The 20,211-nt window shown below is 44.9% G+C and overlaps 1 protein-coding gene across 3 annotated transcripts in view; it reads right to left on the bottom strand.

The window, feature by feature from the left end:
• Nucleotides 1-20,211, bottom strand: part of LOC122543167 (cGMP-dependent protein kinase 1-like) — a 96,128-nt gene that overhangs the window by 1,416 nt on the left and 74,501 nt on the right. For all 3 annotated transcript variants that reach the window (XM_043681576.1, XM_043681574.1, XM_043681577.1), the window contains 5 exons: nucleotides 19,753-19,894; nucleotides 8,887-9,050; nucleotides 6,704-6,826; nucleotides 4,189-4,251; nucleotides 161-227 (listed from right to left, as the gene is read on the bottom strand). In XM_043681576.1, coding sequence (XP_043537511.1) covers nucleotides 161-227; nucleotides 4,189-4,251; nucleotides 6,704-6,826; nucleotides 8,887-9,050; nucleotides 19,753-19,894 — 559 coding nt within the window. The remainder of the gene's footprint in view (nucleotides 1-160; nucleotides 228-4,188; nucleotides 4,252-6,703; nucleotides 6,827-8,886; nucleotides 9,051-19,752; nucleotides 19,895-20,211) is intronic.

Here is a 20,211-nt window from a genome sequence, read left to right on the forward strand (position 1 = left end):
GGAAACAAAGTATTTTTAGTAATAGAGTAAGCGGAACAATTCCAGAGAGTGGGGTTCAGCCATCTGCAAGCATCAGCCTTTCAGTGACATACTGGATAAACTAGGTATTAAGGCAAATTGCATTTCCCAAACACTTCTCAACTCCAAAGGCATCACTTACACTAGGAACTATGGCTGCAGTCAGTGTTCCTTTCCTGAGCCCTTCAAAGTTAAAACCTTCAAACCACCTGCAAGAGAGAAAGGATGAAAAGTCACAGTGCTACTCCTAATAAACTGAGCTCTCTGTTAGTCTCAGAAGCTATCGTTCCACATTACATTAAAAACATATGCCTGTCCATTTCATTGGTCTGTTACTATCCTCATCTGTGAACTTGTGCCCTGTACTCAAGACCAATGGCAGCAACACTGACTTGGATCACAAAAGCTTCATTCTGTCTCTGCTCTTTTTTGCTAATTCAGAACCCCCTGTTTTTCACACCAGCTACTTCATCTCACAGACTTCAAATCTCACTGCGACACCCATGATATCAGTTGTCATCATTGGCCCATCTCAAACTTGATCGGGGTGTTCTTTCAACAGATGGGAGAAAGTTTAACATTTTTGGATCGCTGGAATCTATTTTGGAGTAAATCTATTTTGGAGTGAATGAGATAATGAGAGCCCAGAGACAGTACATCCCTGTTAGGATGAAAGGAAAGGCTGGTAGGTGTAGGGAATGCTGGATGACTAGAGAAATTGAGATTTGGTTAAGAAGAAAAAGGAAGCATCCGTCAGGTATAGACAGGAGAAATCCAGTGAATCCCTGGAAGAGTATAATGGAAGTAGGAGTACCTCAGAGTACAACACGATCTTCATCAGTTGGACCAATGGGCTTAGGAGTGGTAGGTGGTGTTCAAATTAGATAAATGCGAGGTGCTGCATTTTGCGATAGCAAATCAGAGCAGGACTTGTACACTTCATGGCATGGCGAAAGTGAGAATTGCAGATGCTAGAGATTAGAGTCAGGAATGTGGTGCTGGAAAAGCACAGCAGTTCAGGCAGCATCCAAGGTGCAGGAAAATTGACGTTTCGGGCAAAAGGAATCTCAGGGATGGAGAGATAAATGGGAGGGGGTGTGGGGCTGGTTGTTGGGGGAAGGTAGCTGAGAGTGCAATTGGTGGATGGAGGTGGGAGTAAAGGTGATAAATTGGAGAGGAGGGTGGAGCGGATAGAAGGGAAGGAGGATGGACAGGTGGGACAGATCATGAGGGCGGTGCTGAGCTGGCAGGTTGGAACTGGGATAAGGTTGGGGGGAAGGGGAAATAAGGAAACTGGTGAAGTCCACATTGATGACATGGGGTTGGAGGGTCCGAGGCAGAAGATGAGGCGTTCTTTCTCCAGGCGTTGAGTGGTAAGGGAATTTTTCCCAAAGTCTGTGAAAGACATTAATTAGGCTGATTGTCTTGTCACATAGTTGGTTTTCAGCAGTGCTCGAACATCCCCACTGGCAGAACCCCTATTTTGATGGAAGAATGACCCAGAGTTTCTGCCAGTTGATCAGACGACTATTATTCCAGTGTGGATGAGATGTGTGGCTTGGGAAGCATTAATGTCCCTCTGGGCAATGCCTCTCCACCAAGAACCCTCTGAAAGTCTTCATTTAAATCAAAGAACTTCAATGATCTTGTACTAAACAGTCACTGAGGCAAAATTAGATGAGTAAATATGGAGAAAGTGAGGGCTGCAGATGCAGGAGATCAGAGTCAAAACGGTCGAGGTCCTGTCTCCCCACTGTAGAGGAGATCATTGGAGGGCAACGACACAGTGTATAGATGAGGTGTTTCGATGTGTGGGAAAATCTCTGCCAGATGCGGAAGGATCCTTTGGGGCTTTGGATGGAGATGAGGGGGGAGGTGTTGACGCAGGTTTTACACCTCTCATAGCAGCAGAAGGAGGTGCCAGGAATGGAGGACAGGTTGGTGGAGTGCGTGGACCTTATGAGGGAGTCAGGGAGGGAATAGTCTCTGTAGAATGCACTGCTCCAATTCCCCACACCTCTATCCTGGACTCCCTCACCACCACCTCACCGTCCATACCAGCTGTCAGGATGCACCGCATCACCCTCTGCCATTTCTGCCACCTAAATCAGACCCCACCACCAGAGATAGATTTCCCTCCCCACCCCTTTCAGCATTCCACAGAGACCATTCCCTCTGTGATTTCCTCATTAGGTCCATATCTGGCAGACATTTTCCAGCACAGTCAAACACCTCATCTACTGTGTCCACTGCTCTCGATGTGGTGTCCTCTACATCAGGGAAACAGGACGCTAAGTTGCAGAATGTTTCAGAGAACATCTCCAGGGCACACACGCTAAACAAGCCCTGTAACCACTTGAACTCTCCCTCCCAGTCCTGGGCCTCCTGCACTGCCAAATCATAGCCATCTGATGCCTGGACGAAGAACATCTCACCTTCCGACTTGGGACCCTCCAACCACACAGAATCAATGTCAATTTCACCAATTTCCTCATCTCCCCTCCCTCAACTTTTTCCCAGATCTAACCCTCGAACTTGGTACTGCCCTCATGAACTGTCCTACCTATCCATCTTACTTCCCACCTATCCAGTTCACCCTTCGCTCCGACCTATTACTGTTAACCCCACCTTCATCTACCTGTCATATTTCTAGCTCCCTTCCGCGGCTCCCCATCCCATTTATCTCCTGGACCCCCACCCCGCAACATTCCTGATGAAGAGCTTATGCTGAAATGTTGACTCTCCTGTTCCTTGGATGCTGCCTGACTGGCTGTGCTTTTTTGACTATGAAATATGGAGTCTTACTCCAAAGTAGCTATGCAAGTGACCCCATGGTTGTCTCTCTCCGACACCTCCCCACAGAACCTTGACTCCCTATGTGAGGCCCATCTGCCCCACTTGCTGGATCTAATTCAACCCAGCCCAACATTCACTCTCACTGCCCTCACAGGATATGAAGTATCGTAAAGACTTACCTGGTCCCTTCACTACCCAGTACCCTGCCCACTTAACACCCGAACAGCACACTTCACTTACTTATCACTTGACACCCAACTGTTAAAGTCTCTGTCACGGCCTTCCACTATCAGAACCAGCAGCTAACTGGTGTGAAGACAGGACATGGTCTGCCTTCTCCCGACAATTCTGCATGGCCAGAGAACTGTCAAGAGTTTAGTACAGCTCCACATTTCTCATGAATCCTTGATATGAATCTCTTGCAAATATGGAGCACCGTTCTTTTGTGAAAAACAGGCACAGAAGCAAATTCCATGTGAATTGGCTGACTGTTGAAGACAGATTCAGAACACTCCTACAGTACCCCCTACCTTGTCCTCTGTTGCCACAAATGGATCCTTGGTTCTTATCAGCCCCACCTTGGTTTTTGTTTATGTGAAAGATCTTTCAGTTTGCATTCACATTCACTAATTTATTCTCAAACTGTTTATTTGAACAATGTAAATGAGAGGTAATTGTTTCTATACTTACTTTCATTGTCTGCTGTATTTTGAACCGTGCAAATGCATTAAGCTTCTGTATCCTGGACAGTCCAGGGGGCCAAGAGTTAGGATCTTTTTTCATGCTCAAAAAGACAAGTGTTTACCAGAATAATCACCTCTTTGAAGTCTTCCTATTGTTTAATTACTGACGTAAGAGACATTTCCAAATTCCAGTCAACCCTCTCTGATGCTGGAATAGTTTACAATATGACCGATGCCATCACTTTTTCCTGCCCTCCCATTGCCTGGATGACGTGACGCGAAGAATGTTAAATTCCTAATAATTTATCTTCTTTGAACAATGTCTTTCTTAATACCGACTATATTGTACTCTGCAGTGCCAGTGTGTGCCTGCAACTCAGCAACATTATTGGTGCACTTTCCTCTGCACTTGATTTTTCCTGTTCCTGAAATATTCTTTGCAGACTGCTATCTGCCTGTTCCAGCCTCAGCTCTGTTGATGTACAGACTCGCCTCCTTTAACACATCTCTTGATTTCTCCCAAAGCCCTGGGGGTTTGAAGCTCTCTTTGCTGTACCAGTTCTCCAGCGAGGCACTGGGAAGACTCGAGTGATTACTACCACAGATATTATGCATATTAATCTTTGCCCAACTTCTTCCTGCTCCGCACCACTCTGTAGTTCCAATTAGGAAGCACTGACATGCCACTTACTTGTGTTTCTGTATGTCTTTTACTCCATTTTTTTGGTTGCCGAGTCTCTCAGCAGGGTTGTCCCTATTGAGAAAAATGCAGAAAGGGTTAGCTGAATGACCACACAGGGTGGAAGGGCAAGGCAATTGATTTTACCGTAAAAGATCAGAAACACACTGGACTTTCAAGCTCATTGAGCTGCAAATTGCGATTGTACTCTTTTGAACCCATCCTCGCTTTAGTGACTTCTCAAATTGCTCCATTTTTGCTCGTCAGGGTTAATTGTGTGAGGCGTTGTTGACCACTGCACTGCATCAGGCAGTACTGAACACGGATTCCTCAATCTGCTTGCAGGGCACAGAACTACTCTGTTCACCACACAAAATAAATCAAATCACTGTTTAATCACACAATTGTCCGGCTTCATGTCAAGTTGGACAGTCAGCCAAGAATTAACTTCTTTGCTTAAAATGCTTCTCCTCCTCAGGAACCATTATTTGCTGTCTCACATGTAGAAAATGTTGCAGTACAATACAAACTGTCACTTCAATGAAGATTTTAACTTGTTCCCAATGTCTAACATCTGGTTCGAGCAGTGAGGGAGACGTGTGCTTTGGTCTCACTTTGAACTGAAATTTGAAGCTAAAAACATGAGCTTCCCCTCCCCAGTTGCATCCCCTGCTATCGACCTGAGAATGTAGAAGATTGCTCGTGTATGTCCTGCACATGAAAACAGGACAAATCCAGCCTGGGCCAGTTAACGCCGAGCTCAGTCTATTCTTAATAAGGTGATGGAAGGTGTCATCAACAGTGCTTTCAAGCAGCACCGACTCAGTGACACACAGTTTGGCTTCTGCCAAAGCCACTCAGCTCCTGTCATCAGTGTCGCCTCGGTTCAAGCATGGACATAAGTGCTGAAGGCCACATCTGAACAACGTTGTGCACAATGTTGAGCACCATTCATGACTCCTCAGATACTGAAACTGTCCATCTTCAATACAACAAAATCTGAACAATATCCTGGCTTGGGCTGACAAGTGACACTCACAACACACAAATGCCAGACAATGACCATCTCTAATAAGAGACAGCCTTACCACTCCCCTTGATATTTAAATAGTGAATCCCCCACTATTAACATTCTTGGGGTTAGCATTGACCAGAAATTTAACTGGATTTAACACAAACATGGTGGCAACAAAAGCAGGTCAGAGGCTAGGAACACTGCAGTGAGTAACTCACCTCTTGCCTTTCCACCATCCACAAGGCACAAGTCAGGAGTCTGATGACATAGTCTCTACTTATGGATGTAAGTTTATTCGTTGAGCTGGCAAGTTCGTTTTCAGATGTTTCCTCACCATACTAAGTAACATCATCAGTGAGCCTCTGGTGAAGCACTGGTGTTAGTGACCCACTTTCTATTGATGTGTTTAGGTTTCCTTGGGTTGATGACATCACTTCCTGTGGTGATGTCTCTGAGAAAAAGAACAGGAAATGACATCACCAACCCAAGGAAGCCTAAACACATAAATGGAAGTGAGTCATTAACACCAGCACTTCACCAGAGGCTTATTGATGATGTTACCAAGAGTGGTGACGAAATGTCTGAAAATGAACCTTACAGCTCAGTGAGCAAACTTACATCCAGAACATCAACCTGAGCTACAGATCTTCTCAAAACTCACTAATATCCTCTACTTGCCTGATGGGCATAGCTCTAACAACTCTGAAACCTTGACGCCATCCAGGACATAGCATACATTCCCTCCACCACCGATGCTCAGTTGCAGCAATGTGTACCATCCTCAAGGTATAATCCAGAAATTCACTGAGTATCCTAAGGCAAATTTCTGAACCCATGACCAATTCCATCCGTAAGGACAAGGTAGCAGTAACATGGGAACACCACCCCCTGCAAGTTCCCCTCCAAGCCATGTACCATCCAGACTTGGAAATATATCGGCTGTTCCTTCATGGTCACTGGGTCAGAATCTTGGAATTCCCTCCCTGATGGCATTGTGGGTCAACCCACAGCATGTGTGGACTGCAGCGGTTCATGAACACAGCTCACCACCAGCTTCTCAAGGGCGATTAGGAATGAGCCAATAAATGCTGGCAAGCCTGCGACATCCACATCCCATAAATGAACAAAAAGAAATAACACCGACCCAAACAAATATATCTAAACACAACAGGGAGTGAAATCTAAAGGCTTCAGGCAGCGTGAAATAACTTGGTGAATTCTAACCAGCGTTGGGTTCAGACTGCAACAGGAGTGAAAAAGCGTACGTTTTCAGTGATTCCACATGGCTTTGCAATCAATAACTTTGGCTCGGTTGGAGTGAGAGGTCTCCTTCTGTGAACACGGATTGAACTTGTGGGATTTTACATCGATGCCTGTCTTTGTGACATAGCTGCACCGATTCAATTCATTTCAACTCACACCGGCCCAATCAGGATTTGAACTTTCTGAAAGCCTGTCTTTCCACCTCGTCTTTCCTCACCGCACCACTCGACAGGTAATCCCGACACTCACCTGCACAGCTTCTTGATGAGATTGCCCGCATTTTTGGTGATTTTCTTTGGGAACTCAACCATGTCAATCCCTCTCAGGATGATGTTGTACGTTTGCATCGGGTCAGAGCCAGAAAATGGAGGGCTGTGGAAACAAGACATGGAGAATCTGACACAGCTCCCACGATCAGCACCAGAAGTGGCAGTTCCACATGTGGTGAGAGCATTAGAATCTGAGTGAAAAAGCAGATTCACTGTTTAGATGTTTCACCTCTTCAGACTGATTCAGAGGGGGCAATAATTTCATTTAAAAAGGAAACGTTTGCAGGATTCTGGGGTAACAACAGGGGAGTGGGGCTAACTGGAAGAGCTCCTTCACGAAGGCTTGGCACAGGCAATAATGGGCTGAATGGCTTCCTCACATCTGTGATGATGGAATTGCCAGGCACCAGATCTAATCTGGTCCGTGTGGAAAACCACTTGCCGTGGCAGACCCAGAGTGGGTATAGTGTCAGACAAAGGAAAATGGGATCCCGCTCTGCTCTGGTGGATTAATGAACTGTCCAATCTTGCTGAATACCAACGGGGAACTCCTGTAGAAACAGAAACCGTCTCTCACAGGGTTTTTAAAATACTGTGGATCCAAATTTAAAACCAGAAAGTGCCCGGGTTTCAAATATGAGAGACGTTGGGTTTGAAACTCTTCTCCCCACAAGTTCTGGAAAATCCGCAGGTTTACAGTGCTTTCAGTTTTTGTGGCACAGGATCAAACTTGCCTCCAATAATGTAAGGCGAATAATCTCCAGGATTCGTGGAGTGGTCAGTGGAATTGTCCCCAGCAACACTTCTGGCCTCTACAGGAAATCCCAGGACAAGGACTGAGAAGGTGCCAAATCCAAACCGACAAACAATTAATATAAAGCACACCCCAATTTTTGTCTATCAACTAACTCTGTGCAGAGCTGAGTGTTTTGTGAAACATCATGTCCTGTGGGAGACACCCAGTCATTAGCACAGCATCAGGCCACCAGCTAAAGGCCTCACCGTTTAGATGTGCCACTGTGTTCTGTGGTTCTGAGTCACATCGACCTGAACTAAAACAAAGTTCAATCCACAGACTTGCTGTGCTTGCAACTCCGAGCACCCCCAGGACTAGGCAGAGGAAAAACATTTTGGCATGGATCCTACCTCTAACCCCTGACCAGTACCATCTCCTGGGTGTCTGCTTCATTGACCTTAAATGAAGACTCAGTCAGTTCCTGGTTTAATTGCTGCCTGACTCTCTGACAAGAGTCGAGAGTGTGGTGCTGGAAAGGCACAGCAGGTCAGGCAGCATCTGAGGAGCAGGAGAATCGTCGTTTTGGGGCATAAGCCCTTCATCAGGAATTCCTGAAGAAGGACTTATGCCCGAAACATTGAATCTCCTGCTCCTCGGATGCTGCCTGACCTGCTGTGCTTTTCCAGCACCACACTCTCGACTCTGATCTCCAGCACCTGCTGTTCTCACTTTCTCCTCCCTGACTCACTAGCACGGGCCACACAGAGACATGGGTTAAGTTCACAGGTTGCTGCCCTGGTCCACATCAGTGCGGGTACAGGAGAGTTAGGCCATAAAGACATCGGAGCAGAAATTAGACCATTCCGCCCATCAGATCTGCTCTGCTCTGCTGGTCAATCAAGGCTGATAGGTTTTTCAACCCCATTTTCTGCTTTCTCCCCGTAATCTTTGATCTTTGGCAATCATGACTTTATGTATCGCTGTTTTAAATATAGTCAGGGACCTGGCCTCCACAACCGATGTGGAAGTGAATTCAATAGATTCACCACTCTCTGGCTGAAGAAATTTCTCCTTATCTCTGTTCCAAAGGGCCTCGGGTTCCAATCTCTCCCACCAATTGAAACATCTTCCCAACATCTCCTCTGTCCAGGCTATTCAGTGTTCTGTATGTTTCAATTAGATCCCCCTCATCCTTCTAAACTCCATCGAGTATAGACCCAGAATCCTCAAACGTTCCTCATACGTTAAGCTTTTCATTTCTCTGATCATTCTCAGGAACCTCCTCTGGATTGGACCCACCCCAGGGTTAATAAATCTTTCTTTGCTGAGGTATGGGGCCCAAGGTCACACTGTAGTTAGTTCTCAGGTCATTATCTTAGATGACACAGGTAAACTGAATTATAACAACATAGCCCACAGTCACTCACCTGCCGGTCAGAAGCTCGTACATTAGGATACCCAAGGACCAGTAATCTGCAGAGCTGTCATGACCTTTGTTGAGGATGATCTCGGGGGCAACATACTCAGGAGTTCCACAGAAGGTCCAGGTCTTCTTCCCAAATCCAATTCTCTTAGCAAAGCCAAAATCCACCTAATTTGTGACAACACCAATTAATCATTTGACACACTGTACTGTGCGCACGATCCTACTCATTTCAGAACATATTGAATGTAGCTTTAGGAACAGGCCCTTATGCTATGAAGGCAAAAGTGAGGACTGCAGATGCTGGAAATTAGAGTCAAGATTAGTGCTGGAAAAGCACAGCAGGTCAGGCAGCATCCGAGGAGCAGGAAAATCCCATCATCAGGAATTGTCAGGACAAGATCAAGCTCATGCCACCAACTAAAGGCTTCACATTTCAGATGTGCCACTGTGTTCCGTGGTTCTGAGTCACATAGACCTGGACTAAAACAAAGTTCAATCCCCAGACTTGCTGCACGTGTAACTCCTAGCACCCCCAGGACTAGACAGAGGAAAACCATTTAGGCATGGATCCTACCTCTAACCCCTGACCAGTGCCACCTCCTGCATGTTTGATTCATTGACCTGAAATGAAGATTCAATGAGTTCCTGTTTTAATTGCTGCCTGACTCACTGACAACAGTTGAGAGTGTGGTGCTATTATGAGTCAGACTGAACCCCCCCCCCCCAAAAAAAAATCAAGTTAGGCTCGACCCTAATTCTTGCCAATTTTACAGGTGACTCTGAGGCGTTGTGTTCCGGAAGCAATTCGATTGGCCAGACGACTCGATTGCAAGCAAAACAAACTTTTATTTTACAGAACAGTTTTAATATAGACTAAATAAGAATAAAACAATGAGCTTAATTCTACCTCGATTGAAATGCTTAACAAAAATATGCATATATGTTCCAATATAGTAATGTCCCACCCTTGGCAAAGACAAATTCACTAAAATGGATTATCTCATGTGCAATTCTAGCAGCAGGAAGAGAACTCCAGTGTTTAGCGGTAACAGAGAGGAATAAGAGTGTCCACATCAAGCTTCAAGACCCTAGCAACTGCAGAAAGCTAAAACTAAAAACCCTGCTTCTGTGGGAACTTGACCCCACCCATTCAGGCTGCCTCTATTGTTCAAACTTGGGGGGGAAAAAACCAAGGCCTCACAAACATTTTATTGGCTTTGAGCAGACCACTCAGCACCTCTGTCTTATTCTTTCTTCAAATAACAAGGACAAAATACACCTCTTAAAGCCACAGTATCATCATACTTCAGCTCACCACATCTATGCTGACCATGATAAGACCGTAAATTATAAGAGCAGAAATTAGGCAATTCAGCCCATCGAGCCTGCTCCACCATTCAAACATGGCTGCTAAGTTTCTCAACCCCATTCTCCTGCTTTCTCCCCATAACCCTTGATCCTCAAGAATCTATCTACCTCAGTCTTAAATATACTCAATGACGTGGCCTCTACAGCTTTCTGTGGCAATGAATTCCATAGATTCACCACTCTCTGGCTGAAAACGTTTCTCCTTATCTTTGTTCTGAAAGGTCTTCCCTTTCCTCTAAGGCTGTGCCCTTGAGTCCCAGTCTCTCCTATCGATGGAAACATCTCCCCAACATCTACTGTGCCCAGGCCACTCAGTATTTTGTACGTTTCAATTAGATCCCCGCTCATCCTTCTCAACTCCATAGAGTATAAACCCAGAGATCTTAAATGTTCCTCATATGTTCAGCTTTTCATTCCTGGGACTATTCTCATGAACTTCCTCTGAACACGTTCCAGGGCCAGTACATCCTTCCTGAGACATGGGGCCCAAAGCTGTGCACAATACTCCAAACGTGGTCTGACTAGAGCACGATACAGCCTCAGAAGTACATCCCTGCTTTTATATTCAAATCCTCTCAAAATACATGCCATCATTGCATTTGCCTTCCTCACTACTGACTCAACCTGCAAGTTTACCGGGAGAGAATCCTGGACTAGAACTCTCAAGTCTCTTTGCACTTCAGACTTCTGAATTTTCTCCCCATTTAGAAAATAGTCCATGCCTCTGTTCTTCCTATCAAAGTGCATGACCTCAGAGTTTCGTACGTTGTATTCCAACTGCCACTTCTTTGCCCACTCTCCTAACCTGTCCAAATCCTTCTGCAGCCTCCTCAATGCTACCTATCCCTCTACCTATCTTTGCATCGTCTGCAAGCTTAGCCAGAATGCCCTCAGTTCCTTCATCTCGATGGCTAATGTACAAAGTGAAAAGTTGTGGTCCCAACACTGAGCCTGGTGGAACACCACTTGTTACCAGCTGCCATCCTGAGAAGGACCTTTTTATCCCCACTACCTGCTTTCTGCCAGACAGCTAAGCTTCTCTCCATGCCAGCACCTCGTCTCTGACACCATGGGCCCATATCTTAATCAGTAGCCTCCTGTGCAGGACCTTGTCAAAGGCCTTCATGAAGTCCAGAGAGATAACATCCATTGGTCCTCCTTGGTCTAACCTGCACGTTATATCCTCAAAAGAATTCTAACAGATTTGTCAGGCATGATGCCAAACTAAACTAATCCCATCTGTCTACACATGGTGTGTATCCCTCTAATCTGATGGTATATCTGTCTAAATGCCTCTTAAACCTTGCTATCATATATGCTTCCGCCACTTCCCCTGGCAGCACATTCCAGAAAACTCCCACCCTCTTTGTAAAAACACTTGGCTCACAAATCTCCTTTTAAATTTCCCCTCTAACTTAAACCTATGCCCCCTAATATTTGACATTTATAGCCTGGGAAAGACACACTGACTATCCTCCCTATCCATGCTTTCCATCTTATAGACTTCTATCAGGTCGACCTTCAGTCTCCGGTTCACGTTTGCCCGGTCTCACCAATAGCTAACACTCCAATCCGGCCAACGTGCTGTGAAAACCTCTTTTGCACCCTCTCCAAAGCCTCCACGTCCTTCCTAGAATGTGGTGAACAGAACTGCATGCAGTACTCCCACTGAAGTTTTATACAGCTGCAACATGAATTCCCAACTTTTATCCTCAATGACCCAACTTTACCACCTGTGTTGATCCACGTGTGTTGCCACACACAGGGAGCTATGGACTTGCACTCCGAGATTTCTCTGCACCTCGATGCTCCTAAGGGTCCTGCCATTTACTTTCCTCTTGCATTTGACCTCCCAGAATGCATCACCTCTCACTTGTCCAGATTGAACTCCATCTGCCATTTCTCCACCCAACTTTCCAACTGATCACGATTAGATTAGATTCCCCACAGTGTGGAAACAGGCCCTTCGGCCCAACAAGTTCACACCGACCCTCCGAAGAGCAACCCACCCAGACCCAGTCCCCTACATTTACCCCTTACCTAACACTACGGGCAATTTAGCATGGCCAATCCACCCTAACCTGCACATTTTTGGACTGTGGGAGGAAACCGGGGCACCCGGAGGAAACCCACGCAGACACGGGGAGAACGGGCAAACTCCACACAGAGAGTTGCCCGAGGTGGGAATTGAACCAGTGTCCCTGCTGCTGTGAGGCAGCAGCGCTAACCACTGAGTCACCGTGCCGTCCCAATCTGTATCCTGCTGTAGCCTTCGTTAATCTTTCTCACTATCCACAACTCCAGCAGTTCTCATGTTTACCAGTGTTTCTGGTCAAAAAGAAAGTTTAACTGCTCTGTTTGTAAGCAGCTGAAAGCTTAACAGGAAGAGCCATTTCAACAAACCCAGTCAGAAATATTTCATGATGTGGCTCCAGTTTTCATGTGAGGGCACAACCTCTCTGTTAGTACTGATCTTACCATTGACCTAGTTGAACATCTGTTATGTTTAAATAGCTATACAATTACTTTTCAGAAATCTATCAGAAGTGATCAAAAAATAAAGAAGTTAGATTCTGCAATTTTGTCTTCAGGGGAAATTGCTACAGTGTGTTCGTTTTCATATTCTCAACTGCCAGATACAAGCCCTGGACCTAAAGTCAGTTTTAACGTTCGGCTGAATTATCTCATTTTAGATTCCAGCACACTCTGTTTTAACTTTTCAAGTGTTTAAGACTTCTACAGGGAAGGAGCTACTGAATTACCTCACCATCCCACCATTTCTATCCAAGATTGGATGAGGATTTGAGAACCAAACGCCAGGAATTTTCAGGTGAATGAAAAAGAACCAGGGTGAGCATAAGAGAAATAACGTTTATGTAATAAGCAATTCAGATCTATATTGCAATATCGGAGAGTGACAGAGGCAGATTCAATGATAGTCTCCTAACTTTGTATGTACCTAACCAGAGGAACAACATGCAGGGGAATGGGATTAATGTTGTTCTTCTCTAAGGAGGACCTACTTCTGCTATATTTATTGTACTTAGACCACAAGCATTAGGACCAAGGGTAGGCCCTTCAGCTCTTTTGAGACTGCACCACCATTCAATAGGATCATTGCTGATCCAATATTCCCCAATCCACTGTCCGACCTTTCCCCCATAATCCCTGATTCTCTATTCATCAAGCATCTTACAGGAGCCTTAACTATACAAAAGGACTCTCCCCCCACAGCTCTCTGTGGCAAGGAGTTCCAAAGGCTCTCAACTCTCTGAGAGAAGAAATTCCTCCTTACCTCGGTCTTAAATTGGCACCCCCTTTATTCTGATACGGTGCCTTCTGGTACCAGACTCTATCATGAGGGGAAACATCCTCTCCGAATTTATCCTGTCAAGCCCCTTAAGAATCTGATACATGTTCAGGAGGTCACTTGTTATTGGTCAAAATTCGAATGAATCAAGTCTGAACCTGTTTAGCTTTTGCTCATAAGACAATCGCTCCATAGCAGGAATCATCCGCGTGAACCCTCTCTGAACTCCCTCCAATGAAATAATATTGTTGCTTAAATAACAGGGCCAAAACAGCTCACAGTACCCCGGATGCAGTTGCAGGAAGACTTCCCTACTCTTACACCCCAACATCCTTGAATTAAGGACTAAAATTCCATTAGCCCTCCTGATTACCTTCTCCCAGCTAATTCTCGACACTTGTTATCAGAGATCGAAGACAATGTTCTCTTCTCCATCCACGTCTATATGTGTGTGCTTAGGGTGTGTATGCACTCAAAATGTATCTTACTCTGTGGCAGCCTGATTAATTTTTATTTGTGCTCGAGATTCCCACACAGCAAGTTCCCTGAACTGATTGTCCTCCAAGACTGTTGAGTGCGCCTTCTCTCTCTGAAGTAAGGCAATGCTGGAAAGCTCAGTGGATCACGCAGCACATGTGCGTAGAGAAACAGTTTCAGGTCGATGACCTGTGTTCTGAGCTAACACAGAACCATAGAAAATAGGGGCAGGAATAGGCCATCCAGCCCTTCGAGTCCACACCGCCATTTAATATGATCATGGTTTGAACATGCAATCTGAGTATCCCATCCTGCTTTCTCTCCACCCCCCACCCCACTTCGATCCCTTTAGCCACCAGGGCCACATCCATCTCCCTCTTGAATATATCTAATGATCTGGTTCCAGCAGCTTCCTCCAGGAGAGAATTCCACAGGTTCACAACTATGAGTAAAGAAATTCTTCCTCATCTCAGTCCTGAACAGCTTACCTGTTGTTCTTCGACTGTGACCCCTAACTCTGGACTTCCCCAACATCAAGAACATTCTTCCCACATCTTGACTGTCCAGTTCCATCAGGATTTTCATATGTTTCTGTGTGATTCCCCTTCTCGTTCTAAATTCCAGTGAGTACAAGCCCAGTCGATCCAGTCTTTCTTCACATGTCAGTCCTGCCATCCCAGAAATCAGTTTGGTGAACCTTCACTGAATTCCCTCAGCAGCAATAATGTGTTTCCCCCCACCCTGCTCAGACTTGAAGACCAAACTTGCTCACAAGACTCAAGGTACGGCCTCACCAAGACCCTGGATAACTGCAGCAAAAACAAGCTTTGACAGATGAAGGGGGAAGAAAACCAACAAAGGGAGGGGGTGGAATGCATAAGAGATTATGTGAGAAAAATATGTCAATAGTGGGAGGCAAAAGGAGAGGAGCAAAGATGCAAATAAATAAACAAAACATGAGTCTTCAAAGTGGTCCAACAGGAAAACTGAAATGGACAAAGTGGTTGTGACCTGGAATAGTTGGAACTCATTGTTTATTTCCAAAGATGAGGTGCTGGAGACCAAAAACAGAGAGGTCAGATTGGGACTCGAGTCCAGGACAAACATGATAAAATGCCCAGAATCTCAGTGTCAGGCTTACAACCTGAAAAAGCATTCTGCAAAGCAGTCATCCAACCCTTGCTGGGTTGCCCTCCTGTTCTCACCCCTGACTCTTTGTTTGGAAGTTGATCGATGACTAACACTTCCCCATTCCTGTGAAACATCGACCTGAAGCTTTAACTCTGTTTCTCTATCTCAGATACTCCTGACCTGACCAATATTTTCAGCATTCGCACTGCTCAGTTCCCACCCGTCTTCCGCCCAGCAGATTTCATTGTGGAGCAGCTGAAGCGAGCAGCTGAACAGAAGGTGCAGCCAGATTTGCCGAGTTTTAACTCCACATTGAAGAGGCTCCTCAAGTTTGGTTCAAACGCAAAAGAACTTCGCCCCTGCAAATAATAAATGAAACCAAACATCTAAATATTGGGATGTCACTGACTTTATCTTTTAATATTCACATTACTGATGGTATATATTTTCTAATCAACCTGTTGAGGGATGATATTCCACATCTCTGGAGTAGTGGGACTTGAATGTGGAAGTCCTGACTCAGAGATAGGGATGCTGCCACTGCACCACAGCAACCCCATACATATATATTGCATTTTAGTTTATGCTGATGTTACACTAACTGTGGAACTCTTTACAGCTGAGAGCTGCTGAGGTTGTGGTAATGATGCCTATTCAAGGCTGAGGCTTTGTAATCAGTGAGGGAACGTAGGGCTTTTATTCCTGATGAAGGGCTTTTGCCCGAAACGTCGATTTTGCTGCTCGTCGGATGCTGCCTGAATTGCTGTGCTCTTCCAGCACCACTGATCCAAATCCAAGATAAAGACAGACAAGTGAAATTGAAGATGATCAGACACCTCTGGTCTCATTGAATGGGAGAGAAGACTCGACAGGCTGAACGACCTCCTTCAGCTTCCTATGACTTATTTTCTGCTCCTCGACAAATAGCCTCAAGACGACGTGATTGTCCATGGTGTCCTCCTCCGTCACCTTACTAAGGTGATCGCAGTTGGGAAAATCACCCTCTCAATTTTCATGACTAACTCGATAGATTGACCACTTATTGAAATAGGAAGACTTAATACTAATTTAATCAAATGGTCATTTGATCCAAAGGGATTAGTAATCGCTGGATGCACAGGCATCACATTGCTCTGAAGACAATTCTCCCAGTCTTAGTTCTTAAATGCTATCTTTCTGTGCTAAGATTCGACCTCTCAATCTTGACAAAACAGTCTAGGCAAAAAAGCCACTTGCCAATACTCTGATCAAGTGTCCTCAGGTTGTTGGATGGTTGAATGGGATCATCACTCAGTCCCCTATACTCCAGAGAGTACAAGCCCATTACTAACATTGCTTTTCTAATCTTCCTACAGAAGTGAACACTTCATTTAAGACGACCATAAGGCACAAGAACTGAAGGAAGTAATTCAGCATGCCGAGCCTGCACCACTGTTCGATGAGACCATAGCTGATCTGATCATTCTCAACTCCACTTTCCTGCCTTGACCTCCTCGTCCCAGATTCCCTTCCTAATTAGAAATCTGTCTAAGTCAGCCTTGAATATACTTCACAACTTATCTCTTATTCCTGATAGGCGTTGAAGGCCTGTACTGTCCCTTTAAGAAAGATTGAATACTGTTCTGAACTGAAACCTTACAAGCACCTGTATGATATGTCTAGATGGCAGTCTTAGAGTGTACTGGAAAATTGAAACTATGTAACATTTGGCTGTGAAATACATACTTGAGTTGGTTGCTGTTTTGACAACAACTCGAATTTAACCAGTTTAAATTATGCCCCAGGATACAAAAAACCCAGTTGTGTTTGAATTTATTGTTTTACCAACTTCGAATCAATGAGACGATCCAATGTTGGGGATATAAACAAGGCAGGCATTTTGAAAATCAGACAGAGCAACTGTGCCGTCAACACAGATCAAAAAAATTAGGAAACACTTTCTATCAAAAAGGTATCTTTTCATGTGAAACATATCCGCAGTAAAAAGAAAGTCGACGATCCAGGAATATCTTCAGCCGGAAGAAGACAGACACTGAAGACAACAGCCGCCATGTGGTTTTGAAATTAAGTTGATATAATTTTAATAAGTGTCTTACTGGAACAGCATATTGTTATAGAGCTGGAGGCAGGAAATAAGTAGTTAAGAGAGAGGGGCTTAGAGTTGTGAACAGTTGTTGTTTAACATTTAGAGTAACTCTGTTCACATTTAGAGTTGAAGAATGAATTGATATTATTTTCTGTAAACAGTAGAATTTGGGAGTTCTCATATTTTAACAGATTATGAGGCAAGGTGAGCTTTTCTGGGTGTTTGGTTTAATTCACAGAAGGGTTCATCGCTGTGTCTTAACAGTTCCCATAATATCTAAACTGTCATGTTCTTTCCTGCTTAACTTCATCTGTATACCTTACAGATACCTTACAAAGCTAAGTAGGCAAGTATCACCAAACTGGTGCACTCAGTCCTTCGTCTAAGTTATGGAAACACACCGTAAATAGCCGAGGTTCCAGCATTGATCTTTGTCACACTCCGTTAGTAACAACCTAATTACCTGAAAATGACCCATTTATTCTAACTATTCTGTTTTATGACCTTCAATCAATCCTTAATTTTTGGAGTGCATGAACTCTTGTGAAACAACCTTTAGTGTCGTAGCATGGGATGACATGGTGACTCAGTGGCTAGCAATGCTCCTTGTTAGCATCCGGGACCTGGTTCAATTCCAACCTTGGGTGACTGTTTAAGTGGTGCCACTGTTTAAGAAGGGTGGTAAGGACAAGCCAGGGAACTCTAGACCAGTGAGCCTGATGTTGGTGGTGGGCAAGTTGTTGGAGGGAATCCTGAGGGAAAGGATGTACATGTATTTGGAAAGGCAAGGACTGTTTAAGGATAGTCAACATGGCTTTGTGCGTGGGAAATCATGACTCACAAACTTGATTGAGTTTCTTGAAAAAGTAACGAAGAGGATTGATGAAGGCAGAGCGGTAGATGTGATCTATATAGACATCAATAAGGCATTCGACAAGGCTCCCCGTGGGAGACTGATTAGCAAGGTTAGATCTCACGGAATACAGGGAGAACTAGCCATTTGGATACAGAACTGGCTCAAAGGTAGACGACAGAGGGTGGTGGTGGAGGGTTGTTTTTCAGACTGGAGGCCTGTGACTCGTGGAGTGCCACAAGGATCGGTGCTGGGCCCTCTACTTTTTGCCATTTACATAAATGATTTGGATGTGAGCATAAGAGACACAGTTAGTAAGTTTGCAGATGACACCAAAATTGGAGGTGTAGTGGACAACGAAAAAGGTTACCTCAGATTACAACAGGATCTGGACCAGAGAGTGAAGAAGGCGTTTGGTATGCTTTCCTTTATTGGTCAGAGTATTGAGTACAGGAGTTGGGAGGTCATGTTGCGGCTGTACAGGACATGGGTTAGGCCACTGTTGGAATATTGCGTGCAATTCTGGTCTCCTTCCTATCAGAAAGATGTTGTGAAACTTGAAAGGGTTCAGAAATGATTTACAAGGATATTGTCAGGTTGGAGGATTTGAGCTACAGGGAGAGGCTGAACAGGCTGGGGCTGTTTTCCCTGGAGCGTCGGAGGCTGAAGGGTGACCTTATAGAGGTTTATAAAATCATGAGGGGGCATGGAAAGGATAAATAGACAAAGTCTTTTCCCTGGGATCGGGGAGTCCAGAACTAGAGGGCATAGGTTTCGGCTGAGAGGGGAAGGATATAAAAGAGAACTAAAGGAGCAACTCTTTCACCCAGAGGGTGGTACGTGTGTGGAATGAGCTGCCAGAAGAAGTGGTGGAGGCATTTGGATGGGTATATGAATCGGAAGGGTTTGGAGGGATATGGGCCGGGAGCCGACAGGTGGGACTCGATTGGGTTGGGATATCTGATCGGCATGGACGGGTTGGACCGAAGGGTCTGTTTCCGTGCTGTACATCTCTATGACTGTCTATGACTCGATGACTGCGTGGAGTTTGCACGTTCTCAGTGTTGGTGTGGGTTTCCACTGGGTGCTCTAGTTTCTTTCTATTATCCAAAGGTGTGCAGTTTAGGTGGAATGGCCATGCTATATTGCCCGTAGTGTCCAGGGATGTGTAGGTTAACAGGTTAGCCATGGGAAACGTTTCTGGTTTTGCTTTGCAGGTTTCTAAAGTTCTCAGATTATCATCCTCCTTGGTAACATTATACTTTCCAACCAAGCTCTTCAGCTGCCCCAAGTAAAGGGCTCAGTCTGTGGTGTTGGTTCGTTCACGGACCATGACAATTGAATTTCTCCCTTTCCTACTCCAAGCTCTTTTCTAAGTGTGAAGGGATGTCCTTAACCCTGACACTGACCGGACAATATGCCTTGAGGAATCCCAGTCACAGTGGAAAAGAACAGTCTGATTATACCATTTCCTATCTGTGCCACAACCTTTGTCACTCCATCTACCTGCATGGTGTCCTGTAACTCAGTAGCATGCTTCATTTGCTCACCCATACAGATTCTAAGTTTCTCCTACCTTCTGGATAAGCTCCTTTACCACTGCATCCTACATCCCCATACCTCCCTGCGGTACAGTGCTTACCAGCTTAGCATAACCTCTGTGGTTGAGAATGATGTTCTCTGGCTTCAGATCTCTGTAAATGACTCCCTTGCTGTGTAAATAGGCAAAAGCCTCCAGCACACAGGCAGTGTAGAATCGTGTAACGGCATCATCGAATGAGCCCCTGTAATGTACCACACAGAAAAAAAAATCTCAACTCAGACCTTTGATGTCTCAAAGGAACAGCAAGCATTTGACCAAACCCCAGGTTCTCAGGCAGATTTAAGCCAAGAGGAAGTTGCCAAGTGCTTTTTTGAACATTCATTAAGTTATTGTCAAGCATATGAAAAAGGAACAAGAATAGAATGCAGTGCTTTCTCAGCCTGCTCTCCAGTTCAATAGGTTGCACTAATTTTAACCTCAACTCTACATTCCTGCATTTCCTTGATAATCCTTCATCCCTCTTGGTCATCAAGAATATATCTCCCTCTGCTTTAAAAG

The sequence above is a fragment of the Chiloscyllium plagiosum genome, chromosome 42 (genome assembly GCF_004010195.1).
Source record: "Chiloscyllium plagiosum isolate BGI_BamShark_2017 chromosome 42, ASM401019v2, whole genome shotgun sequence".
NCBI classification, from domain to species: domain Eukaryota; kingdom Metazoa; phylum Chordata; class Chondrichthyes; order Orectolobiformes; family Hemiscylliidae; genus Chiloscyllium; species Chiloscyllium plagiosum.